General features: G+C 41.1%; 1 protein-coding gene across 10 annotated transcripts in view; it reads left to right on the forward strand.

The window, feature by feature from the left end:
• Positions 1 to 27,347, forward strand: part of NTRK2 (neurotrophic receptor tyrosine kinase 2) — a 322,840-nt gene that overhangs the window by 105,868 nt on the left and 189,625 nt on the right. The window contains exon 14 of one of the 10 annotated variants that reach the window (XM_033123469.1): positions 21,414 to 26,523. The exons of the other annotated variants lie outside the window; for them this stretch is intronic. Coding sequence (XP_032979360.1) covers positions 21,414 to 21,451 — 38 coding nt within the window. The 3' untranslated portion in view covers positions 21,452 to 26,523. Of the gene's footprint in view, positions 1 to 21,413; positions 26,524 to 27,347 lie in introns of those variants that run through there. 10 annotated transcript variants of the gene reach the window in all.

The following is a 27,347-nucleotide window of genomic DNA, read 5'->3' on the forward strand; positions in this document are numbered from 1 at the left end:
TCGTAAGGCTTTTGTGATGGTCATGACGGGAACTTGCGGAGAAGTGGTAGGACCAAGAAGCCAAGATCCAAGCAAATGGAAGAAACGTTAGGTCTGGCATGGCAGGAGCTGTAGTGTCCGCCTGTCATTCACAACAGGAAGGGGAGAGAAGCAGGGAGACTGGCAGAAACACAGAGCAGCTGCTGCCTGTCCTCAGGTGTGACCTGAAGGAATGACCACTAGGAGGACCGGCTTCAACATGAGCAGATAGGAAAATTGCTGAGCTGTTGGGGAAGAGCCAGGAGTCTCGGGGAAGTGAACTGAATTCATTGTATTTGTGCCAGACCCTGGTGGGCCAGAGCTGAGTGTAAGAAGACAGAGTGCCTTGCTGACCTGGCCCTCACAGGCAGCTATCTCTGCATCCATCAACTGAAAAGGCCGAGAAGCAGGGTTTGGTCTAGAGATTGCAAAGAAAGACAAGTTTGGGTCACAGAGCCTCTGATGTTAGACCTGGAAGTGGGGGTCAGAGGCTTCCTAGTGTAGCTTCCGTAAGGAAACTGAGGCCCAGAGTGAGCCTTGACCTTACCAAGGTCAGCCTGGAGTTAGTGGCAGACTTAAATCTAGGAGGACTTTTTAGCCCCTATACACATTTCACTGCACACATCCCTGCAGCCTTCTCCCTTCTCGCTCCACCCCCCTGCCCTGTGCTTTTGTCTTGCCCTCTGGCCACAGAGATTATCAATCAAGCTTATCTTAACCCTAAACTTCTTACCCTTTTTCCGTCTTCCTACACATAACAGCAGTTGCTACTCTCCTCCCGTAGGTGTTTGGTTAACAAAGTAGCTTACATATTAGGATGGCAATAGAGGGTGTGCACATGACATTCTGTTTTTTCCAGGCAGTACACTTGCAATTTTAATATGGGTCTCTCCCCGGCGCATAGACAGGCTCTGTCTCTAAATCTAAGAGGTCTATATGCCAATCTCAGTATTCTATTAGACAAAAGTTTTACCTAGAAAAATGAAGTCAAGCAAACTTTTAGTTACAAATTAAATGCTTAAAGTCTTTGTCATTACTTCTTTAATAAATTTCTGAGGGAGACTTACGATCAGCCCTACAAAAGAAGCAAAAATTATATATCTTTCCAAGGCAGTTATTTAGTTGATTGTGGGTAATTGTTTTCCCTGCCTATTCTAAGCAATGGTTGAAAGAAAATTGGTCTTTCTTCTAGAACATCTGACAGGAGAAATTTTACCATTTCCCACCAAGATGTAAGGATGCAGATTCCTGGCTTGGGCAAAGGACGGGGAGTTGAACAGAACATAAAAAGAATCCATTAATGATTTAGAAGACTACTTAATTTCTACCTCTGAAACAGAGCTTGATCAATATTCTCAAGGTCACACTGTTGATATTTGCTATGTCAGCTAGTCTATTGTAGAGTTTTGAAAACCATCCCATGCATCCACCCCGACAGATTTGCATAGAATCAGTGCAGGGAGTTATGGTTTGGAGTGCGGTGCCAATGAGACGTTGAAGAAGGAAGTGTAGGTATCTGCGGTGGGACAGCTACAGGACAGTCTTTCAAAGAGTTGAAAGACTAATTTAGTTCAAGATATAATCTAGGGAATTGAGAGAGAAACCCTCCTGATGAATGCCAATCTGCACTGATGCGGCAATTATTATCTATAAAATGAACTCTGGCTATTACGTGGTTTTATGAATCAGTGTGTTTCTTCTTCAATTATTTCTGTGTCACATTTTAGTTAGCTCTTTCTTTTCAAATGTAACATTGCCCCCCTTGGGGTTTGCCTTGTAGTGTCATATCATATTCTGTTTATTTCATAGTATTTATTGGCTAAGTTGAGCCTTTTAGAACAAAGAGTCTCTAACTTACTAATGTTAGAGAAATGTGCTTCTTATCTCTTCTGATGACCAGAATGAGTGTAATGTTCTCTTGGCATCTTATGAAAAGGGCTTTGATAATTGTACAACCCAAGATTCAGAATGGTGACTGAGAGATGATGAAAGGGGGCCTGTCCCATGACTCCCATCCCTCCAAAAGATGTATTCCCTTTGGTCATCTCATTATTTGAGGATTTGGACTAGACTATCCAGATTAACTTTTAGAGTTAACTGCCTTTGCCCTAATATTTACTTATGTTTGCTTATGTCTCAATCAGACACACACACACACACACACACACACACACACACAGAACCAAATAACTGACTATTCGCTCTGCAACATTCAGAGAAAACCTTGTTTTTGTGCAGATTAAAGGCTGACAGAGCCCATGGTGATAATGGTCATTTTAAAAAGTTCATCTTCAGAGAGTTCTCCTGGCTCGAGACCCATCAGGGGTAGGTACCCTGAAAAGTTCCAGAGAACACATGTGGTTTCCAGTCAAAATACCATGCAAATAATTTCAAACGTTTTCTTGATCATGGTATTTCTTTTCTCTACATTGCCCTTAGAATGATGTTTTGTTATTTATTTAGAAAAAAAGCAGGTGAAGAAATTCCTCTTTCTGGTTGGATTTTACAGTCCTCAGAGGCAACGCCCTGGAGATTAGAATCTCATATTTTAGAGAGAAAGTCTTCTTTTTTAGAGTTATCTCTGGGTTTGAAAGACGTCTAAAATGCAACTCAAGCTTGAAAAATGTCTAGCTTCTTTCAACATATGTAGCCACTGGGAACACAGTAAAACGAGAAATGGTTTAGTTTCATGTGGGAATTTATTTCTTGAAGCTTGTCAACGAGCAGACAGGCATTTGAGGGGAAGTCTCTTTACCCTCCGATTCCCCAGCCTGGGAAGAGAAAGTTATTTTTACTTCTAGTTCCCATCAAGACCAGGAGAAAATCTGATTGTTCTTTCATTGAATGCTGCTGAATTATCCTCCTAGTTTTAAGTGTGAACCACGGCAGCAACTCCACCGTGGGCTATTGTGAGCTGAGTTAATTATAAATGGTCAATGAGGCAGATCCCAATTTTCAGTGGATCATGCCCCTTAATACATTAAAGAAGAGCAATACTTCACATTTTTATTCAACTCACATTTGGTTAATACACTTCAAACCAATTTTAGATATACTGAGCTGATTATGAAATGGACTTTGTCCTGTTCATAAAATGCTGCTAGTAAAATAAAAAATACCAATGTTATTCTTGTCATTTATGAGCTCCTTGATGCCAGTTTCAGTTTATTAAAGGAATTCTCAGTAAAAAATGTCATTGGATTTCTTTGAAGGTCACTAAGTTAGAAAAAGCACTGGCCTTTACCATCAGTCAAATTCAGATTAAAATCCCTTCTTTGCCACCTGCCATTGTCCTTGAACAATAATAACAACAATACTACTAATAATGCCACTTGGCTGAGCAGTTATCAGTTTCAACCATACGAAATAATGATTTATTTTCTAGGCTAGGACAGTGGTCAAATGCAGACATTTTCATGTTGTTCACATGGGTCAGACTAACACATGTTCTAAGGCATCATACTCAGAGCTTTATAGATATCTTATTTGATTCTTTCCACACAGTGTTAAAGAAAATGTCATTATCACCATTTATATATGAGGACACCTAGCCTTTCCCAAGGTTAAAAAAGTTGTTCAAGTTAGTAAGATGGAGAATTGAACTCGGAGCTGCATCTTTTAACTTCAGTGTTCCATGGTCTTCCTATAAAATAGATATCCCTGAACCTTGAGTTCCTCTTCTGTGAACAGGGAGAGCAGAAATGTGATGAGGATTTGAGTTGACCCATGTGGATGCTTCATAGTGTGTACCTATTGTCGCCATCAGGGTCTAACATTTCACTCACTCAAGGCTGTGTACAAAATGTGCATAGTGAGGCAATAAAGGAAGGCCACTGGGATGTGTGCCTGTGTGATTGCTAAGAGATCTCTCCTTTATTTACAGTCACTCCTTGCACAAACTATATTGATTTGAGCCTAACACTTGCACATGCATTTCACCCACTTTGCTATTTTCAAAATAAAAGAGAATTGGGCAAAAATACCCTATTGAGAACAGAGGTGTTGGTGACAAATTGGCTTAATTGAAAACAACTAAAAAAAAAAGAAAAGTCTCCCGGTTTAGGGGAGGAAAGGGGGGAGGGGGAATCAAATTAGCCATGGAGAATCTAAGTGGAGGATTTTATTGATTGCCGTAGGCATGACCTAAATTGCAGAGAGTGAGTCATCATGGAAGTACTACTATTTCTGCTCTGCTGATTGAGAGGCAGCATTTTTCATACGGTGAAGTTGGGGATGGTGAGTGTGGCCACCGGGAATGTTCTCCCAGCTGTATCCCACAAACACCGCGTTGCCTCAGGCCCATTTGCTTGCCCTAGGCATTGGTTTCCCCAGTTGCAAACACAGATGATGATTTTATGAAATCAGTTTTTTTTTTCTTTTTCCCGGAAGACATTTGATGTGCAGCATATATGTAAGTTCATGTTACACAGGTTGAGCTATTTTAATAGGGAGGAATTTCTGTTTGTTCTTTTGGAGAGGGAGGGAAAAACAACTAACCCTCATGTTGTGGCTCACAGAAATGACTACAGAGCGGGTCAATGAACCTATGGGCTGAATCAGTGTTTGTTAATAAAGTTTTGTTGGACCATAGCCACATCTGTTTGTTGGCATTTTCTATGGCTGCTTTTGAGCTAAACCAGCAGAATTGAGAGTGGTTGCATCAGAAGGAGACCATATAAATGGCAGAGCTGGGAATCTTTAGTACCTGGCTCTTTACAGAAAAACTGTGCTGGCCCTTGCTGTGGAGTATGGGGAGGTTTCCAATAACCCGGTTGACCTCACACAAACTCAAGTCACCATCTTTTCATGTCCAGTGATGCAAGTTCAGCAGGGAGGGTTGGGGGTCTCAGGTATTGACGTGTATCTGTCAGGGTAGTAATGGTGTCTACATACAGGAATACTTTGCCCTTCAACTGCAGCATTTGGCAGTAGATGCAAACTACCTCAGGATGGCATCCTTGTCCATAGCTGTTGGTGCATTTGTTGATAGGACAGAGCAAAGGCTACTGATGGCTCTTTAACTTCCTTTCCAGAAGAGAGAGCAAACTGGTGAAAACGGCAGTTCAGACTGGCTTACAAAATGGCACAGCAAAAGAAACCCCAATACAATGTAATACTCGGAGAGGTTACATACAGCTGAGTTTCATTGGCAGGTGGAGATCGGCAAGTTACTTGTCTTCTCAGTTTTCTCATCTCTGATCTGAGGGTAAAACACACTTTAAATGAGCTGATGTACACTAGGTGCCCCACACAATTAGGCACATGAGAAACGTTAGTTACCCTCCCCCTTTTGGCTGTCTTCCCTCTTTCACACACAGACCTTTGTAATTACAGTAGAGGTGAGTGTCTTCCAAAGAGGGAAATTCTTGAATATATAGGGGCTTCAGAAGTCTGGGACAAAGGTTGAACCTAATATTAAGTAGGCTGGACTCCTTTTCCCCACATCTTGCTCTGACACACAGGCATTTCACCTTTATTGACATGTTTCCATCTTGTTGTGTTTGGTGAGAAGAAAAAAATCTCGGTAAGGAAGTATGGGTAGACAGAAGCACAATCTTATGACATCTGTGTTTGGGGAAAATATTAAAACTCCCTCTCGTCCAGGATTTGGAAATCTCTATGGTTTTTATTTTCATCTCCCTGAACTAACTTTCTATCTTGAGATCTCAGCCCTGCCGGTGGTTCAGAGATCTGTCCTCTCTCCCTGTGGAGGAGGAAAGGGCTTGGGCCCGCTGCTTGCCAGGACTCCCCTGGCTTCTGCCTGGTCCTTGTTAGATGTTGGCCTCTACCCTGGGTGCCTACTGACGTTCTCAGGCCTGCTGTGATCCCCCGTGTTAGCTCCCCCCAGGTTGTTCTGTGTTCTCCTTGTCCCAACAGCTTATCTTCAGACCCAGTGAATCTTGGCCACTTCTGTGCCTCTCTTGGGCACACAGGTCCTTATGGATGTTCTTGCTCAGGGCTCAGGGCTCTTGGGAGACCCAGAGAGCCTTGTAAGGCCATCCGTCACTCACACAGCTCAGGTCAAGCACAGCACTGTCTTACTGTTCTCATGGGCCCCGAGAAGCAGGGACACAGGTGGGGCTACCTAATAGCAGCCACAATCTCAACTCTCCAATCCTCAGATGTCCAAGGGGATCTCTTGGTTCTCCCCAACCCAGAGTTTTGGCCTGAGGACTCAACTGGTCTCAGTGCCTCCTTCTCAGTGTCTAATTCCCTGAGTTGTATCCCCCCACTGCATGTTCCTCTGCTCAGTTCTCCCTCCTGGCCCTCCCTCCCAAAGTTTCTTTACCTTCTTGCTCGTGGAACTGAGTGCACCTTCCCTCTCTCGGGGTCACCTATGTGACCCTTTCAGAGGCACGGAGAATGTTTGGCTGCTCCCCATGGCTCTCTGGGGCCACAAGTGTGGCTGTCCTCAGATATTGCTGCCCTGGCTCCCCACCCAGCCCCACATTATTGTAATACGGGCTGTTGCAGAGAGTTCCAGGTGCCACACAAATGCCACAGTGTCACTTGAAAGCTAATTGCTTTCCTGTTGTAGCAGTTAAGGCTCTTTAGTTTAGAGTCATTATGTCCCTCTCCCTCTCCTGCTCTCTCTCTCCGTCTTCCCCACAGCCTTGGAATAATAGAAATAAGCCCAAAGCCTCCTTGAATGTGTCACTTAGGAGTATATTGGCTGCAACAGTAAGCAAACAAGAGCAACCACTTAGATAGAGGTTTATTTGTTTCACACAGTGAGAATTCCTGGATCCAAAGCTATTATGAAGGCTCAATGATACCTCAGGGACACTGGCTCTTCCCCCTTTCCCTTCTATTATCCTTAGCAGGTAGGCTTCCCCGTCGTGTTCCTGACCTTGTGGTCTCAAGGTGGCTGCATATCCTCCAGAAGTCAAATCTACATTCTAAGTAGAAAGAAGGAAGAAGGGCAATGAAGCCCTTCTTTGATGCCTTTCTTTGATGAGGTTTTGCTTTTTACTTCAAGGAGAGAGGACCCCACTTCCTGGACTTTTAGCTATCTCTCAGTGGCCCACCCTTAGCTTCCAGGGATACTGGGAAATTGAGTATATTGACTTTTCTCCCTCAAAGGTAGAGGAAACAAGGGGAAAAAAGGTATTGTGAATGGATTTTGAATAACCAACCCACGATGTCTGCCAAAGTTTAAATAGAGTCCCTTAGAGAGCAGAAAAGCTCTTTCAAAGGTGGTATTAATCTATGATGTCATAGGATTATAATTTATTTAACTTTTCTGAAAGTTCAAAAACTCTTGCTGATGCAGCTCATTGATTTAGTGAGGAATTGGTTTGGTGGAGTATTTGGGCATCGTCTATGAACAAAGGAAGTACCAAATCAATTAATAGTGAAAACAAGATGGGGTGGTAGGAATCGTGTTTCACATCTTAGGGAACACACTTTTTAATCTCTTTAGAAGAAATCTCATGAAAACAGTTGATGAATTATATAATTTTATCTTCTTCTTTTCTTTTGGGTAAGTCTGAATTACCCCCTACTTGCCAAAACATGCTGGAAATGTTTTATTGGATTAATTTCAATTCCTATATGTATATGAAAGTAATAAAACTACATTTCTTTAAACGTATTTCTTAATTTACAGCTTTCATAAATTCACACTGGCTTTCCTTTCTTGTGTACAATAAATTAGATTGTACTGCGTATCGATCATATCCTGGTAAGAATATTGAAACTGTATGAACATTCGTTTATGGAGGAAGCATAAGCTGAGAAAGGTAAAGGAAATAAGGTAAAGACAACATCAGGCAGGCAGTTGCATTAGTCAAAGATCAACAAACTGCAGTCCGTGGGTTAAATAAATCCGAACTGCCCTCTGTTTTATAAATAAAGTTTTATTGGAGCACAGCCAGCTCATTTCTTTACGTATCGTGTGGCTGCTTTCATGGAATAGCAGCAGAGTGACTAGTTGTGACAGAGACTGTATGGCCTGCAAAGTTGAAAATATTTACTCTTTGGCCCTTCCCAGAAAAAGTGTGCCAGACGACGCATAAATAGTCATGGGTGATTCTGTGGCAGCTGAACATAGTGACTGGGTTCCATTTCCCCTCCGTGCGGAAATCAGTTTAATATTTAGGTAAATAAAAAAATAGAATAAAGTAAAATATGTGGGTACATTAGTAGAAATGTATTCAGAACTCCCAGACCAGAGCCATTAGGATGTTTGTTTTCATATCAGAAACAACTGTTTCCATTTCTGCCTTTAGCTTCCGCCTGTCATGAGAAATGTTCTCACCATGTTGACTTGTCATTCCAGCTCTGAGTCTGTAGCCAGCACAACAACAAGGGTTCTGAGTTCGCCCTTTGCGGGCTCTGTGCTCCTGAGCAAGTCGCTCAAGCTCATAGAAACTTGTCTTCCTCCTTCTCAGATGAGAGGGCAAGACTGGCTGGGTGCATGGGCTACAGGGTCTCTACATTTCCTTTCTTCACTGAAGTTCTCTGATTAAGTGACGACATGGATCCTTTCTTATCTGAAACAAGAACATTTTTTTTATTCACAGTCTCAGCCCTGAATTGTCTTTTCCATTTGGGGCTTGAGTTGACCAGGGTATCTAACAAATTAGATCTGTCTTATTAAACATTTGCAGCTCTTTTTGAACATAAAACATGAGCTGTTTCAAAGGGACAAAAGCTGAGAGCTAGAGTCTAGAGTCTACAGATAATGGAAATAGCTAATATTTAGGGAACATGGTTTATGTGCCAGACACTCTTCTGAGCACTTTATATGTATTTAATTTAATCTTGTAGTTTATTTTAGTTGCACAGTAGCCCCAAATTAAGTACCATCATTCGTTCCATTTCACAGATGGGGACACTGAGGCAACTTGCCCAACGTCACACAGTCATTTCACCTTCTAGCTTCAGAGCCCATACTCTCAACCACCCTTCTTTCTGCCTCGAGGTGGGTCAGACACAGCAGCTCTTCTCCATCATCACAGCAATTAGGGGGAAAACAAGTATGAGAGATGCAGGTCGGGGTTCCTAGAAATTATGGAGACTTTGGAAAATGAGAACAAGATATTTTTCATTCACCAAAAACCTCCTTTGTGCCATAAGGATCATCCTCAAGGCGTCTTTTCTCAACCTCCTCTCTTAAGTCAGATAAAAAAAAATAAAATTCCAGGTGATAGTTGAGGCAATACAGGTTGGAAACTGGGTCATTTTTGTGAAATCATCCTTCTTTGCCAATACCATTTTTTGAATTCTTTCTCAGAATTAAAAAAAAAAAATAAGCAAGCAAACCATGTGGAACAGTCTGTGGCAGATGGTTATTTCGGCTCTAGGTGAGTTTTGTCATTATACTCTGGGACAGAGAAACTATTGTTTTGGATAATCATCTGTTATTTTAGTGAACTGCCAGCTAGGAACTGTTGTAGCTATGATGGTTTAGGATGGGGATTTTTGTTTTTCCTAGAGATTAGCACATAAACTGTCTCCATTTGAATTCTGTAGAATTTTAGATGTCATGCTGTGTATCGACCAGAAATCTAACAGTTTGGTTGGGGGTGGGAGAGGTGAAATGAAACTGGGCTTAAAGTACAAGCCCTCTTTTGTAGGTTTAGCTTCCCTGGAAAATACAGCAAATAACAGCCAAACCATGGTGTTCGTTACCAGCACAAGTCCCTAATTAATTTATTTTGTGTTAATTACGTTTATAATTATATAGTAAAACATTTACTTTCTCCCTCAAGAAATTGACTGAATCTTCTGAAGGGGCTTTGTGACTGTAATTTAGGTGCAATTAGCCAGTTAAATTTAGTTAGGGCTTGGTTCATTTAGCTGCTGCTGGAAGATGCTAGTAGGAGGAAACCTGCAACATCTCAGAAACAGCTTTGGATCTCGAGGACATGTGGCTGGAGGCTCTCCCCTGGCCTTTGCGCAGCTAGTTCAGGAGTCTAGGACAATGGCAAGTTGGAAATCTATCAAGATGTGGTTTCATAGTTATGTTCCTCAGTTGTGGAATTGTAGATTCCTATAACTGTGGATGAAGGCAAAATCCTTTTGCCAAAAATTTCTCTGTGGTTGTGGAATTAGAACTAAAGCCATGAAATGGTCCTCAGACCAAAGGTGTGAAATTCCTGGCACTGCCCAAGCTTCAGATTCAAAGTGATAACACCAGTCAGCAGTCACCATTTCAGCATTGAAAGTCATCTTCTGTAATATATTATCTATATCTCACATTGCGTGTTCACCACCCAGAGTCAGTTCTCTTTCCACCACCATATATTAGACCCTGTTTATGTAACTTTACTAACAATTGTCACCCTAATGAACTTTAATTAAAAAAAAAAAAGGAAAGTCGTCTTACCTGCTGAGCGTGGTGCAAGAAGACATGTCACATATAACGTCCCCCTCGCCCCCCAGGACCTGATAGCTGTGGTTCTGCACATCCCTCCACAGCGTCCTCAGGGCTTCTAACTCATTGTGGGCCACACTTTTCCAGGAGTGTGAAGATGGAATTGTTGAGCAAAGTTCCTTTCTGTGACTTTTTTACTCCATAGCTCATGACAAAGACTCTATTTAGGCCTATGATTGAAAACGCAGTTGAATAATCATTTGCGGTGGCTGCTGAGGTGACTGTGGGCAGGGTCGGAGTTCACGGCTCATGCCTATGAATGGAAAAGCACTGGGACGCACTAAGACATAGTTATTCTCGTGTGGAGCACAAAAGCATCCCAGCAACACCCCGGTGGTTGGAGTAACAAGCGTTCATCTACTTTAAAATCCCCTTGGTTCTTGAAGCATTCATTTCTTGCTGGAGAACAGAGGTCCTTGATTTGGAAAGGAAGCTTGAGAATTCTTTTGTCTTAAAATCCTGAGCTGAATTACACGAGATAATTTTTCTTTTCTTTCCTTTCCTTTTTATTTTTATTTTTTTATTTTTTTTACATTTTGGTGTCCTGTCATCATGATAGGAGGTGGTTTATTACTATGTGATGAATGAGTGAAACATGTACTTGTCAAAAAAAATATGATCACTCTGCCTTTATGTTTTTGTCTGTAAAATAGAAGCACTAATCTTCTTTTCCCTTTGCAATAAGCAAACAATAGCCCCCTTCCCAAAAGAAGTGCGGGAAATATGACCCATATATATTTTGAAAGGTGTATGGAAACCAGATTTTCATAAATTTCCATATTTCTCCTGCTTATGTTATTTAATAATATTTTCTGATTGTCACTTAGCTTCAATGTCTTTGTCCCCGGTTATGTTAAAACAGAGTAAACAAACACAACAACACAGACTGGGGGAGAGAACTTTCAATAAATAAAGTACAACTCAAATTAGTTTTTAAAGAGGAAACCCTCTCATATCCCAATCTAGAACATACGAGTAGTTTCCACTCGATAAATAAAAATAGTGATGTCAACATATATCTCAGTTCTTCCCAGTCTACAAAAGAAAATAGAGAGAGTTGGAAATGAGAGAAGGACCTACACATGCAGAGAAAATGAGACAGAAGAGGGGGAGAGAGATTGAGAGATATCCTCCAAAAAAGTCATTTGGGTGGCTGAGAAAAACAACACAGGAAGATGAAAAATTGGGAGACTAAAGAGAAAGACTCTTGGTTACATTGACCTGGAACAAGGCATGTATTTGTGAAGGTACCTTCCAATCTTGTGAGCTTTAAGAATATCATCACTAATTGGTTCAAAGTTATATTGCACATTTATAAGAGTCCTAAATGGGCTCAATGAAGGTGGATTAAGGTCACTTTTTATTTATGGACTACAGTTCATCGTCCTGAACATTTTTTTTTTAAATCATGCATAGTTGATAAAACATAGAACTATCTTCAATAAGTGCAGTCATTCCAATTGTGTTTTTTAAAATAAATAGGGAAGTTTGAAATTCTAATGTTTGGCACTTTGTCTAAATGTTAATAGACACATGTTAGCAACTTCCCTGAGTTGAGGAGCCTGTACATGGCCCAGACAATATTAGATACTCATATTAATTCTAGACATCACAATATATCAGATTTTTCTTTTCATCTCTGTTTTAGAGTTGGGAAACTGAGGATCAGTGAGGCCTTGTGATTTGACCAGGGTTACCCAGCTCAGGAGGGGCAGGGGCAGTATTCATACTTCAGTCTCTCTGGATTCAGGCTGCTTCTTGCTCTCCAACCAGCCAGTCATCAGGCATCACCATGGAAATGAATCCTTTAGCACACAATTGCCAAGGAAGATAAATATGCAGGGTGACTGTACTTACCAAAATTCTAATTCCGGGGGTAACTGAAATAAAGTTCTAGGATCTTGTATAGTTAAACAATGGATGGTAAATGGCCCTAATTATGAAGAATAAAAGAGAAAGTAATTTATAATCCAGTCATCCTATGCACATGTAATTATACCGTCTTGTTATCTATGTGACATTTAATTTTTTTTATTGCTTTCAAATAAGGCAATGCATTGTCTATCATGTGTCTTTGAATGTCTCTTGTGCTTACTTACGTAGAAGGTGATTTCTGTTTTGAACTAAGAATGTGTGTAGGGTTACAAGGTAAATAGCGTTTCCCTTTTAATCACTTTGACTTAGCAAAGAACTTCCTATAAGATTTGGAAACCATTTCTTAAAGGAATTTCAGATGTTTGCATACATTGAATTTTCATTACAAAAATATTTAGAAGGCATTGTTTTTCCAGTGTCTTGGTTCTAGTTGATTCTTGGCATGGCTGCTATAATTCTTAACCGAGTTATTATGTTTGGTATGACATATCTGCCATGCATAGTTAGTTTAAAAGGGAAAGTGTGTGTGTGTGTGTGTGCGCGCGCGCGTGCAAAAATGAAACACATACTTTTTAAAATCCAGAGTTTTCTCCATGTATAAACTGTACCAGAACCAAAGAATTATGAAGGGACTTGCTGTGCTCCAACATGAAAGAAGCAAGGAGTAGAGAGAATCTCCCCTGTCTTTCAGAAAGACGTTTTGCCTTGTAAACCACTGAAGCTGGCACACATCCAGTTGCTCTAAGACGTTGTTGAGGTATTAGTAAGTACAGTAAAGTGGGATGGCATAGCAAAATGAGCTCTTTGAGCAAATAAAAATGTCCCTAACAGCAGAGGCTTCTAGAACTGCAGGCTTAATTTAAGTCAAGTTGGAAGTTCTTTTGGCTGCCTCAGTCTGAATGCATATAAGGCTGTGACCCTGGCACTGACTTTGCACTTTTCAAGTTTCCTATTGAGAATAGAGTAAGCTCTCTATTTTACTGAGGCTTTTCAAAATGAGTCACCTGCTACTCCAAAGGATCGTGCATAGCAATTGGCTGTGGCGCCAGAATCCTGAGGGTTCTACTTGATGTAGAAACACTTTCTGAGTGCAGTCTGGTCATGGTGGTATGAATGGGCGAGTACTCTTCCTGACTATTAAGCAATTCTTGAATATGCCCTTGTAAGCTTTGGTAGGGTACGAGGTGCCCCCTGGAGTTTGAGTTGGATACGCTTCTGCTGGGTCGTATCTGGGAATTTAAAGCAGACTATGATCTGGGGCTTTAAATTTTGCTTTACGGAGCAGTGTCAAGTAATGTCCCAGGTAGCTGGACCGAGGGCAGAATGAACCACCATTTCAACCCACATTTCCCATCACATCTCAGATTCTGTGGAGGAGAGGCACACTTTAATTCTTGTCCTATGAGGCAACTTCTGAGATGATGGAAGTCCTTCTGCTGGTGGTGGTCCTGGGGAAAAGGCACCAGAGAAAACCGGCCTGTTTGGGGGAAGGACTTCCTTCTTGTCCCATGATAATCACAGGTCTTCGAGTTTGGGGATAGTCACTTCTCTGGATAAAAGGCTGAGTACAAAGAAGTACAGTAGGTCTTGAATAACAATGTTTTGCTCAACATCGTTTCATTGCAATGTTGATAAGAACAAAAAAAATTGGTTCCTACTGTATCCACTGTTCTATGTGGAGTTGCACATTCTCTCCATGTCTGTGTAGGTTTTCTCCAGGGACTGTGGTTTCCTCCCACATCCCAAAGATGTGCACGAGGTAAATTGGCGTGTCCGAATTGTTCCATTCTGAGTGAGTGTGGGTATTGGAGTGAGCATGCCTGGCAGTGGGCGGGCGTCCTGTCCTGGGCTGGGTCCTGCCTTGCGCTGTAAGCTGCCTGGAGAGGCTCTGGCCACCCTTGACCCTGAACTGCAGTACGCAGGTTGGAAAATCATTATCTTACGTGTTTTTATTCCTCTTTCTTACATGTATGTATAGCTCATATTTATTTCAATGATTAATATTAGAAGTGTTTTGGGTCTTTGTTTAGAAGTTTGGTGATGGTTTTGTGACCAGAAATATCCTGTAGGCACTTAACTCTTGTTTATATCAATTAGCTTATGGTAAAATTGGTTTCCTTACACATCATTTTGCTTAAAATCACAGTTCCCAAGAACCTATTGGTGGAGTTAAGTGAGGGCTTACTGTATGTTTGAAGCCAGGCAGCTTCCTTGTGTGCCTGCAGCAGCCGTGGAAGCAGATCTGCGGCCCCCACTTTGGTCAGGAAGCAGGACCCTGGACAGTGGGCCGCAATGGCATTGCTTGTGGGGGCTGGGCAGTGAGGAGGAGGCCGTGGGTGCTGCAGCCACACCTATGAGAGGAAACCATTGCAGATCTGGGCAGTGACCACACAAACCAGACTCCTCAAAAAGCCGGAGCTTTGTCCTCAGAATGTGGATTTTGACAGTTTTATCTTGTCTGCGTCAGAGCATAGGATGGCAGCCAACCTTCTAAAATATTTCTTGCCGGGCTGAACAAAGGCCTTGCTTTTTGTCCTGCTTTTGGGCAGATTTGGATAATTCATGTTTACTGTAGTCAGTTCATGGAGATTATCAACTCCACCTATCTTTGTTGTGCATTCTGAAATACTTGGTGCTTAGCTTGGTTTCATTATCTTGTGCACTTAGGAAATTTAAATGGCGATGAGTTTTATAAGGTATGTCTATTCAAGTGAAGATCCCATGTTTCCCCGAAAATGAGACCTAGCCAGACCATCAGCTCTAATGAGTCTCTTGGAGCAAAAATTAATATAAGACCTGGTCTTATATATAAGGCCTGGTATTATATTATATTATATTAGACCTGGTATGATATGATATGATATGATATGATATGATATGATATGATATGATATGATATTATATTATATAAGACCCGGTCTCATATTATAGTAAAATAAGATCGGGTCTTATATTAATTTTTGCTCCAAAAGACGCATTGAGCTGATGGTCTGTCTAGGTCTTATTTTTGGGGAAACACGGTCATTTCTTTGACCCTCTCTCTGCTTAGTTGGAACCAATAGTGGATCTGACTTCTGGGCTTGGCAACAATAGGCAGGGACACTGTAAACACAAAAGCCCCCCTCATTGTTGCTTTCTTAGGAAGCATCCTAAATGTTAACGATCTTTAAACTTTATTTTTAAAGTATTGCTGGTAGGGCCTAATGAAAAAATGGTGGTCCAGGACAAATTTTATTTTTACCTACTCTCTTCCTTCTAGGATCATCTCAAACTTGGATCTGGACTTGCAGTCCTGCTCTGAGGCCTTATTATCTCTCTTTTCATTCTCCAATAATTGTGGTCTTTTTTTTTTTTTACATGGTTGAGGTCTCCCAAATGAATCAACAACTACTTTTTCTTTAAGAACTCCTCCTCCTGTTCTTCCACCTGTTATCTCCTGCTTTCCACTCCATCATCTCCATCATCATCATCATCATCATCATTAGATAGGTGCTGACTAACCCATGTCCATTTGTTTCCCCTTGCTTGTTTTATGCATTATTTACTTTTCCAGAAATTTATTCCAAGATCTGTTTTGGTCTGTGTACCTTGGTGTCAGCCACAACTGAGCATAGCCAAGCAACTTTCATTGTGTGTGTTTGTGGTTCTTGCAGGTTTTATGTAGTAATAGGTTAATTGAGCAATAGGTTTTATGTCATTTGTTTCCTATTTGGACACTGTAGGTCCTAGTACTCTGGCTTCATGTACTAAGAAGAACCATTGGCTGGAGGATTTTGGCAAAAACAAATCTAGACACAAGTCTGTATTGGCAGCACAAGAATATGCTCTTCTATAATGAAATTTATAATGGTGTGCTTATGTGTGCTGAATGTTTGAGTCACTGGTAAGCCTCCCTGGTCTGAGAATTGTGAAACAATACCTTGAAGAAGATGTCATTTCATGTTGCAAAGAGCTACCCTATAGATTTTGCAATATATGTGTGTCGAAGTAAGCCAGAGGCTAGATACACCCACAGGAGAACAATGGATTGATTTGGGTATCTCAGTGTGGTTGTTGTAAAGACCTTTTGAGTATCTTAATGTCCCTCCAACCATGAGCTCCATCTTTTTTTTTTCTATTCCACGTAGAGCATTTTTAGGTGATTCCATAGATAGAGGCGATGACATCAGCCTTTGGATGTGCTATCCATCCTATGTGAAGTCCCTGACATGATAGTGGTTGAACTCTTGGACACTTGTCATCAGGCCTCGCTGACCAGATCACGTCTTCCTTAGAATCACTGAATTTTAATTGTGCAGTAGCTTTGGCTTTCCCTATGTATTCGAGCTTTGCCAAGAACTCTATGTTTCCTGCTTTAATTTTCAGCTCATAAAACTAAACTCTATTTTACAAAATCACACCAGAGCTTTAAAAGCCTTGCTGACCATCCTTAGCCATTTATTTTTAGTTTCTCATCTCCAGCTAACAAATAGACAACAGGTTTCTTCATCCCACTCCCATGGCCACCGTCATTTTGATCACTGTGAGAATTAGAATAAACTAAGTTTAGCACCTTTTCCCCAGGATCTTAAAATGCCTCAGGAGGAACTCACTGGGTGCCCATATGTCTAAAATGGTAGCCGTCAATATCCTTCTGAGCAAATATCTGATTTTGTACAGTAGTTTTGAAGTCATCTAATTAACCCAGTTATCAATGAGAAACAGGAGATACTACATCGTGTTGTATCCTCTCCTCGCCTCCATTTTGGTTCTGTTGTTGAGTTCATCAAACTTCTTCAATGAAGCTCAAAGTTTAGACATTATTCTGAAACTTATACTGCATTCAGTCCTTGGTGTTGTGCAGGCAGCGTCAGGCATAGGAGACGTTTAGACATGCTCTCTCTTCCCTCCTGTGGCTTATAGTCTGGGATGCAGGAAGTAAAGAGAAAGGAAATACAAGATTTTAAAAGGCATAAAAAAGGCCATGTGAATGAACGGAAGATGCCACAGAAGTTCAGAGGCCGGTGAACTAAATACTCACAAGAGACCTCTTTTGCATTGAACCTTCAAGAATGGTTCAAGGCTTCTATAAGGAGAGCTCTCTTGGTGGAAGGTGGTCTTACGAAAAGAGGTAGTGTATGGACAAAGCACATCCTTAGGAAGCAAAAGGGGTGTCTGAAGGATGGTTAAGCAACTTCTGGAATGAGTGCAGAGAAGGAATCGCCAGGACCTAATCTTATATATTGAGAGAATTTTGCTAGAGGTCAGGCTAATACAATTGTAAAAGATGAAGTGACAACCCAGAAGTTCTGAGTTTAGATTTCAGCTCTCTCACTCCATTCCTTAGACGTCTCACAATGACCCTGTGGGTGGAGTGAGTCACCTATGAAATAGAAAAGGTAGAACAGCAATGGCTAGTCAGTGAAAGAGCCATTAGATATTAAATGTTCCCCAAATGTCAAATTTGGACAAGTGGTGTTTAAACCCAGGTGCTGAAATAAAGCAGAATTGCACCTAGCTCAAGTCTAACTTTGTGATGGAAACCTTTTTGCCCCCACTGTTTTTCAGGCTCCTAATGTTATGAGAATGCAGGAGTTTGTGTGTGTGTGTGTGTGTGTGTGTGTGTGTGTGTGTGTGTGTGTTTTCCCTAGTAAATGTTTTTTGTTTTGCTTTGTTTTTTGGAAAGCTCAGGGAGCATTTGCTTTGCTCTCCAATGAAGGTGAGCTGTTCTGTCACCCTAGCCACCACACAATCTCCCAAGTGGCCCCATGCCATGCAAACACCCAAGTTGGCAGTTTTCTAGTTGAACTCTCCAAATAACAAATGTGGCAAGATTGGCTTTTTCAGATAGCAGCTGCATCTTTCTTCCGTTCCTTTTGCTTCCTTTCGACTCAGCAGTTTTCCTTTTTGCTCCAGATAAATTGCTGTTAATTTAAATGTACTGCAGATCCTTGCCATTTTATGGCTGATTGCTTCTGAGTAATGGGAGGAAAATGTGTGCACGTTTGAATGTAAATAAATCTAAATGAGTCAGAAGCCAATGGTAAAGAAAGCACAGCGCTTCACTGACCTTCAGCCCCCACCCCCTCCCCAGTCCTTTCTTTGAAGAGGTCAGTGAGCAGATATGAAATCAGCAAATAGCAGAGAATGAGTTTTAGGCACATCCGGGTTTTTCTTCTCGCTTTCAACTTCCCATCATATTCCTCAGACAACATCTGCTTTATCCTTGTTCTTATTTAGCTCAGCTAGTGTAAGCAGCAGTGGCAAAGTTTCTCTCAGGTTGTTTTTTGATAAAGGAACTGTTCTCACAATAACTGCCATGCACCATCGGAATGCTGCAAATGCTTCAGAATGTCACACTGTCAAAATATCTATATTTCAGGCTCAGAAGCTAGACAGCTTGTTTGGCTGCTAAACCCGCAAGATGTTCAGCCATTTGTTGTGGTCTAAAAACTTTCCCCCTCACTAGGAGAAAATAATTATCTATTGTTTTATATCATTTTGTGGCCCCTTTCTTGAGTTTCTTATAGCATGAGAGGGCAAAAATTATGAGATCTTGGTAGGTAGATTGGGGCCATGAGTGAATTTTACTGTATCCAATATGAAGCATTGGATACATTTCCTTATGAAAGGATCAAATCTTTAAATCAAATTCATTGTTCAATATCTTTACTGTATTAAGAAAATGTTACGATCAAGGGTATCAAGAAGAGGCTGACTTGCCTTCCTTGAGGTGAGGGGTGGTGGTGAGTGATCATTTGAATGCAGACACTGCACATTGCTTATCCCTGGAACAGGCTGGCTTTTCCTCACGAGGGAGATATTGCATGTGTTTTTATGGTAGCTTCACTAAATTGTATTGCATGGGCACGTGGAGCTGAGCTGTGCTTCTTTGAGGACACATCACAAAAAGCAGAGAAGAAGGAGGTTGAAGAGGGACACCTGACATCAATCTAAGTAGGGACAAAAATGCCCTTGCACCCTGAATGAATGGCAGTCCAAAAGAACTTGCCTCTAGCAAACCAAAATTTTTTCCCAATTGTAATGATTAAATAGCCTGGAGGAGCGTCAGGGAGGAAAATGTCAAATAGAAACAAAGGAGAGTGGCCTGGTTCCTGCTGTAAACACTCTAACATCAGTAAAATCTTAGAGTTATTGTGCCATAAACCCATAGGAAATAAGGCTTGCATTCACAGTTTAATCTGTTCTGTTATTATTATTTTTTTTAATCAAATGCCCTTCGAAATTATATATGCAGAGAAACTAGTATATTGAATCAACACATCTTTTTGTCTGGAGGCAATGTCTTTTATTTGTATCACCAAGTTTCTCCTGTTTTTATTGGCAAACTTGACATCCCAATATTAATCCTATTCTTTCAGTGGGAAGGAATTTGAGAATCACCCTGTTAAGACCTGATGGAATAATTAAGGTATTCGGTTGGTTAATTTGGCATGCTTGTACTATGTGCCATCATGCCCTCTAAACTAGTACAGCTCATGTTGCCCGGAGGCTAAACTTTTAGAGAGTAGAGACAGATATGAAGGAGAATTAATCAGCGCCACTATGTACTTCCGAAATTCTCAGTACTTTGTGGGTGATTAAATCCATAAACAATGTTTGGCATCCATACCAAGTCCTTTTCCTGAGACTTGAAAGGGCAGGAGACCGAAATGCCATGGAAATCAAGCTCCGTAGTGTTGTTATAAATGATGATACAGATTGGTGGTGGTAATTACAGCTCTGGAGGCAGATGACACCAGTACTTGGCAGACCAGACACCAGGTTGAGGAAGATCGAGAGTCTGGAGGGTTGGGTTTAGAAACGCCTTCCAAAGCTGAACTTGAAAATGTCTTGGCGGTTTCTACCACCACGTCATCTACTTTGTCACTTATGAATCTGATGAAGAGTCATGCAAACTACACACAGAATTACATACAATATAATCTTCCTTGTTCCTGCTGGGTTTTCATGAGCAAGTTCGGAGAGAGTTTGTCCTCCCTGCACAGGGACACAGCAAGGTGGCCATGGGCTCCGACTTCCTGGGTCGGAATCAGCTCCATCAGACACTAGCTGTTGGAACTTGAGCAAGCTGCTTTTCACTCTCGGGGCCTCAGTTTTCTCACCAGAAAAGAGGGAGCAGTAATAGAACCTATTTCATATGGTTATTGTGAAATTAAAAGATCTACTTTGGACAAAGAGCTTAAAAGAGAGTCTGGCACAAAATAGATTAGCTGTTATTTATTATGCAAGTTGTTTACCCACCTTTTTCCATCTGCGGGTGAATGAAGTATTATAAGTCAAGGGACTCCATTTTCTTTATTTCTGTATTTTCTATTACAGCGTCTATGATGTGGTCTGTGCTCAGGAAATGTTTGAGGAGTTAATATTAAGTATTACATATTATATGTTTTATATATGTTATATGTAATATTCACAATAAACTATGTCTTACATTGTATATATAATATATACATACAATATATTACATGTTATATGCTATATATCATATATGATATAATGGATATTACATTTCTATATGTGTCATATATATATGCTGTGGTGCTTGATTAAATTTAGGCAATTAATTAATTACTTAATATTAGGATTCCTGAAAAACAATCAAAATCTGTGTGTGGTTCAGTATTTTACCAGTTAAATCTAGCCAGTTTTCTGGTTTGGTTGCTGAGTAATTAATCAATTCCTTCAGAAATAACTTGGTAAAATTTGGCAGGGAAAAAGAATTAGGATTTGAAGAGATGTTTGTTGTTCAGTTTTATTTATTTTTTCCCTATACATAAAAATTCTTCAGTGGACATCTATATTGTTCACTGATTTCTCCTCCTTAAATTAAGAAGTTAATATCAGCAGTGGGTGGAGCTGTGTGTAGAAATCCTTCATGTTTTTTTCCCATGTTTTCCATGCCATGCAAAATTGGTTTTAACTTTAAAGCTAAGTTGCTCGATAATGAGATGCACATTTTCTCCCAATTTCTGTTCTGTTACTATATATCGTTTTATGTTTTAAAGCATATTTCATGTTGTGTCTTAATTTTGATGTTTGTTTATTATGTTCTTTTAAAAGTGATTGTACTTGTATGTTAATTTCCATTGATTTTTCTTTTGAGCATGACTTATGTTTTATTTTGTGTTTCTTTTAGGTTTTGTTTTGTTTCATAAGATCCCACTGGATGGGTAGCTGAAATAAAGGAAAAGACAGAGAAAGGGCTGTGGTGCTTGTTGGTTGATGCTGCCTTGTAAGCTGGCCTCTTGGGATGGGCATTGGCTTCTCCCGGAAGTGCTGCTTATCTGGGGTTGTCTGGTAGATGTGGGGGCTGTTTGCAGGAGGTACTGCACCGAGCCTGCAGATGTCCTGAGCTGTGACTGGGGAGCACCAGTGCTGAGGCAGCTCACAGGCAGCTAAGCAGAAACTCAAGAAAACAAATTAACGCTTGCCTTTTGTTCTTACAATTGTTCAAATACAGAATTGAAATGAAATTCCATTGGATTGTGCTTCTCTTCTGAAAGATGTGCTGTGAGACCATACTGGAAATGTATTTGATTTTCATTGTTTCTGTTTATTAAAGATGAATGACAAAGTTAAAAAAAAAATCTAAATTTAGGGACAGGTATAAGTGCACACTAAACTGTAATCTCCATTTAACATGTATTTTAGCATTGTCTTCTATTATTTAATCAGTACGGAATTCAGAAAATCTCATTTTTCCATCTACAACACAGCAGCTAAAAGAGCATATATATCACCGCTGTAGGGAAACAGGGATATCACTGACAATAAGGTCTAGAGTCCTGAAGTCAATGCTAATGAGTTCCTTAAAGTTTCCTTAATGGTTTCCTTAAAGGCAAAAAGAAAAAAAAAAGCTACTTGATCAGGGGCTGTAGATTTAGGTTAGTCATAGTCAGCTGCGAATAACTAAAAGTGTGAAATGTATGCATATGGTGCATATGTCCTTTTATTTGCCCTCTGCCATCTACCGGCTTTTTAGAAGTTTGCTGAGTGATGAGGCCGCAGCATCTCATGCTGTTCCCATGAGAGAACTGCAGCTTTTCTACTCTGAAAAGGCCTGCAAGCAGAATGGCTGGCCTGCTGTGAGCAGAAGACAATATTGTAAGTCGGATAGTCCCCCTACAACATACTACACTGCTGCTGGGTTTTCATGGGCAGGGCAGCTCTTCCTGACCCCAGCAGCACAGAGGTGGCAGGTCGCTAATGAATATGTGCTTTATATTGTCCAGCTTCATTGCTGAGAGGGCAGCCTTACAGCTACAGAATCCTGCGACCCTGCCTTACTCTTACCATGGACCCCTGTTTCACTCGGTTGGCCATCGCAGGGACCTTTGTACGCTTTGCTCAGTATGCACCCAGCGGGATCCCTGTCCCAAAGACAGGTTTGTGTGCCCCCACCCCACCTCTCCTCACACCTTTCTTGTTAGGTGGAGTTCAGAGCTGGGCCTGGAGCATTTCCTTTGAAAACGCAATCAGCTCTGACTGCTAAGGCATGCACTTAGATGCCACAGCTGAACTGGAAACTTATTGACATTTTTAAAAGAAATTCCTTCTTGGAAATAGTTACTCAAATTTTGCAGTTCAGCTTTAAGGAGTCATAGATTTTTACCTAGTCTAACATGTTTGGAAATGTTATTTTGAATCCTGTGTAACCAAGGCATTCATCTTAATAAACCAGATCCGTTTAGGAACCACTTGATATAAAAAGATTATCCGTGATGAATATTTTATAGTCTATCTTTTACATTAGCCATTAAATATGGAATTGCTAGATGCCGACATTTCACAGAGTCCTATGGATTACAGTGTTTAACTTGGCTACCCCATACCAAGGCCTGAAAAGGGCAGTTTCTCCAAAGACCGAACAGGCTCCTCGTTCTCAAACGTTTTCTTTCCAGAAAGACATTTGAGTGGGAGGGCAGCTGGCCCTTGGTGTGGAGAGGTCTCAATAGTCTCTGAATTCCCATTTTCTTGCTCGCTGTTAAATGACAGTTCCTGTCACTACTTAGATTATGATCTTTCCCAAAGGTGTTGATTACCAATGAGGCCAGCTAATTGGAGAAATCCTGAACCCTGAAAGAAAAATGAAATTGAAACTGTAAGCCAAGTAGAGGCTGGCAGAACGGCTAGGGTTCTTAAATATCGGCCATTCAGTACAATTTTTTAAAAAGCTTTTCTGTTATTCCATGGAGCCATAAGAAGGCGATGAATTGCGTAAGCACTATTTTATAAGTTTCCCAGACCCACAAGGGGGCGGGGAGAATATTTGTACTCAACAGCTAGATGAATAGCAGGGTAAATTTTTGTTTTAAAATGAAGAGAAGTGGACAGATAAGGCAATTTAATATATCAAGCAGCAGTTGACATCTCCTAGGGAACGATGAAAACAGCAGGCTGTTGGAAAATTGTTTCATGTAGTTCTTGAGTTCTTTTCTTTTTTTTTCAATCCCTGAAGACAACAATCAGTAACATGGCTTCTCATATCTCTACTCTACACCATCCCCTTTCATCCTTTGGCTTTTTATGTTCCCTATAAGAAATCTTTTTCAAGCTTCCTAATGACATGTATCATGTATTTTTGCCACATTAGAAAAGGATAGACAGCGTTTTTGCTGAAATCACGTTTGTCACCCTCCAGCAAGGACCTAGCATTTCAGTGTCAGGCACGTGCCCTAGATGAAGGATGTGCAACAGATGAGTGAACACCCACCCCTCCAGAGGGGCCGCTGGCACCCAGCCCCAGCCAGCTTCTGCCCAAGTTTCCAATTCTTCTGACTCTGTAAGAGAACGTTGAAACCTGGACTTTAATGTCCCTATTTTTAAAAAGTTGGCTCAGTTATTTTTAAAACATTATGTAGGCCAACAAAACAGGTCTGTGGGCTGCCAGTTTGTTACTTTTGTTTTAAAGCAAGATCATTGTTCTTTCACCGTGTCCTTCTGTCCTTCGCAAACACACTTCCCAGAATCGCCATGGAGAGCTTTATCACCACTGAGTTTAGCACCTCAGGGATCTGCAGTGTGTCACTTACCTTTGGGGCTCTCCTGTACCTTCCACCAGCTGAGACCATGGCTCTCTCCCTGCCTGGGACTCTCTCGCAGCAATGTTTGCCCTTCATCCCCTAATCAACCCGGTGAGTCCTTCCTCTGGTTTTATTTGGCATGACCTTCCTTTCACCAGTGTCCATGTCTCCGGGCCCACTTAGGTGCAGCTAAGTTCAGGGGAAATTGCACAGCCCCTTTTCATGGGTGTCCTTAATGTACCAGTGTATGGCCATTGATAAGTGGAGAACAGGTGTCATCTTCAAGAGGCCTGATTCAGGCCCTGAATCCTGACTCAGATCCCACTGAGACCCTCCAAAGCAACTGAGATAGACTAAGAGACTCTGACAGTCATCACATAAGACATCAGTCTGAGGCCAAAGTCCATCTCTCGGCAGGAAAAAGGAATCCCCACATACTTTGGCACAATTCATGGATTTTCACTCCTGATCTCCCGCAGGGACCAATTTCCTTTTGATCCATTGAGGGCTCTTTCCGGAAGTAGGGAGCAAAGACTAGAACTAAACAGCCCCAGCCTCACCCCACAACACAGAGCACAGAAGGGGACTGCTTTGGGCTCCAATTCTTCAAGCAATTCTGAATGATACCCACAGTAGTTAGAGCTTGAAGGTCCTCCTCAGAAAGAGCAGAGCCCATCATTATTTGTCAGTCTGAGGAGCAAACAGCTCCAGGAGTTCAAGGCAAGAGTTCAGGTCCCTGACAGGTGTATTGGTGAGCATAATGGAGGTGCTGCTGTTTTCTCTCGCCTCTTTCGTTTCTTTTGATTTGCTTAAAATCCCTGACTTTCTCTCTCCTTCTTTTCCTTCCTCTCACTACCTTCCATCCTCTTTTTCCCCTTTTCTCCCTCTCCCCTTCTCTTGCTCTTCCTCTTCCCTTCCCTCTCCCTCTTGCCCTCTCTCCGTCTTGCATTCTAACTTGACTCCATGACAAGCTGAGAGTTCATTTTTATTTGCTTTGTTGGTTGCTTTGCACACACCATTTTTTTCCCCATTGTGAATTGAAAACCAAACTAAAGGGAACCTGAACTAACTCTTCTCTTACTCCATGGGAGAGTGAGTGATTTACACTTTCTCCTGCTCTAGTGTTTTCTGTCTAGAACTCCTCCCTTGGATTTCATCTAATTTCCTCACACAACAGTAGAAGCTCATTTCATTGTGTTTTATCTAGATTCCAGATACAGAGGGGCAGCAATGGAAGAGAAGTGATTCCATTTAATCCAGGGTCTTCACAGGGTAGTGCATCCAACCCAGTGAGTTGTGCCAGTCAGCAGACTGCAAGGAAACTAGGACAGAAGCAGCCATCCTGTTAAACGTGTGCTGCAGTGTGCACACACTTGCAGTGCCTATGGACCATGGCAGGTTTATTCAAGGGTACCTGGGAAGGTGAAGGACTCTTCTGGACAGGGCATGAATGTAATTTTCTGTGGGGTGCTGCCAGACTGAATTAAGTTAACAGAATTCCCAACCCAGAAAGTGACAGAAAAACAACCGTCACAGAAGGCAACTTTCCACTCAAGTCAGCCCATTTCCTTGTTTTGGTCTTCAGGGCCAAAGAGACCTCCCAGCCATCTGATTTTGAAAGTGAGACCACTCTGAGTTTAATTCAGGCTAAGGCTACAGTGGAGCCGTGCAATGGTCATTAGTGGGCGCCCAAGATACGTTGCTGTTGGTGTGTCTGGAGTCTTAGTTTTCATGAAAAAAAAAATGTGTGAGAAGGGAAGAAAAGAAGAGATTTTTGACCACCTTTAAAACAGCCCATTTATGAATGGAGCATAATCAAATATGAAATAGCAAGAGAGTCTATTCACTATGTATACTTGTTTCAAATCATCACATTGTACACTTCAAATATTTTACAGTTTTATTTGTCAATTGTAACTCAATAAAGCTGAAAAGAAATAGAAAAGAAAAAAGAAGCAAGAGATTCCAAAGAAAGACAAATCCTTGAGTGTCACTCATTTCACGTGGAAATCCATTTGCTGTAATCCATAGGAAGCCTGTGAATCATTCTCGTGCCTTATTTTTACCCCCGTAATGTTCCAGGGTTTTTCACATTTCCTGTAAATAATGGATAATCACTTTTTATTTTATTTTTAAGTGCTGTTTTAACATGTGGATAGATCATAAATGTACTTGCTGAATTCATTCATTTTTTTTAACAAGCCAATAAAGTTTTATAATTTATTTCCATGTGTCTTGCATTCTCTCTAGGGCCTTGTATATGTCCCCTCCCTTCCTCAAGCATATCCCATTGTTTCATGCGTTATTGGTGGTGTTTAAGACTAAAGGTGTTAGAAGAAAGAGTGTGAGGAATGTCATAGAGAGCTTGGGGGAAGTCCCTAACCCACTGTAGATTCTGGAATAACTCTCCCACAAAAAAAGACTTCTAAAATTTCCATCAATGTGAATTACTCATTTACTGGTTACTGATTCTTGCCATCAGATATATTTTCATTTGGCTAAAAAAACAAACAAAAAAAATTAAGGGAATTAAAAACACAACCCTGCATTCTATGGGAAAGTCTTTTGGTATTTTAAAAACTTGGAATGACCCAGGTCCCAGCAAGAGGGTACTCTTGGCGCTGTGTCCCTCAATTCTAAGTGACTTTGTGGTCAAAGGAACATGATGACTTGTGCTTTTATGGAAGGAGAGAGAGAGAAAGACAAGTGAACACGGAGAGGAGATACTATCGAACTGTAATTATTTACATGGTGTCCACATTTTATGTCCCTTTTGTTTTTATTGCCCAGCTAGCCATACTGTCCTTTCCTCATTTTCCCCTTTTAAGCTAGGACCTAAAAGCAAGGTTGTAGGACCCCAGCTATGATTCATTTGAGCCCGCTGCTGGCAACTTTGAAAGGGTTTTGCTCCAAATTGAAGACTTAGGGATTGGAAAAACTGATCCAGTGCGACCCGATGTCTTATCAAGCCAAGTACACAGACCCTCTTTTAAGAACCCATTCAGTGCTGGTGACTTGTGCTTTTTCTAAACATCCTTCTGAATTTG

This window comes from Rhinolophus ferrumequinum, chromosome 12, assembly GCF_004115265.2.
Source record: "Rhinolophus ferrumequinum isolate MPI-CBG mRhiFer1 chromosome 12, mRhiFer1_v1.p, whole genome shotgun sequence".
Lineage (NCBI taxonomy): Eukaryota > Metazoa > Chordata > Mammalia > Chiroptera > Rhinolophidae > Rhinolophus > Rhinolophus ferrumequinum.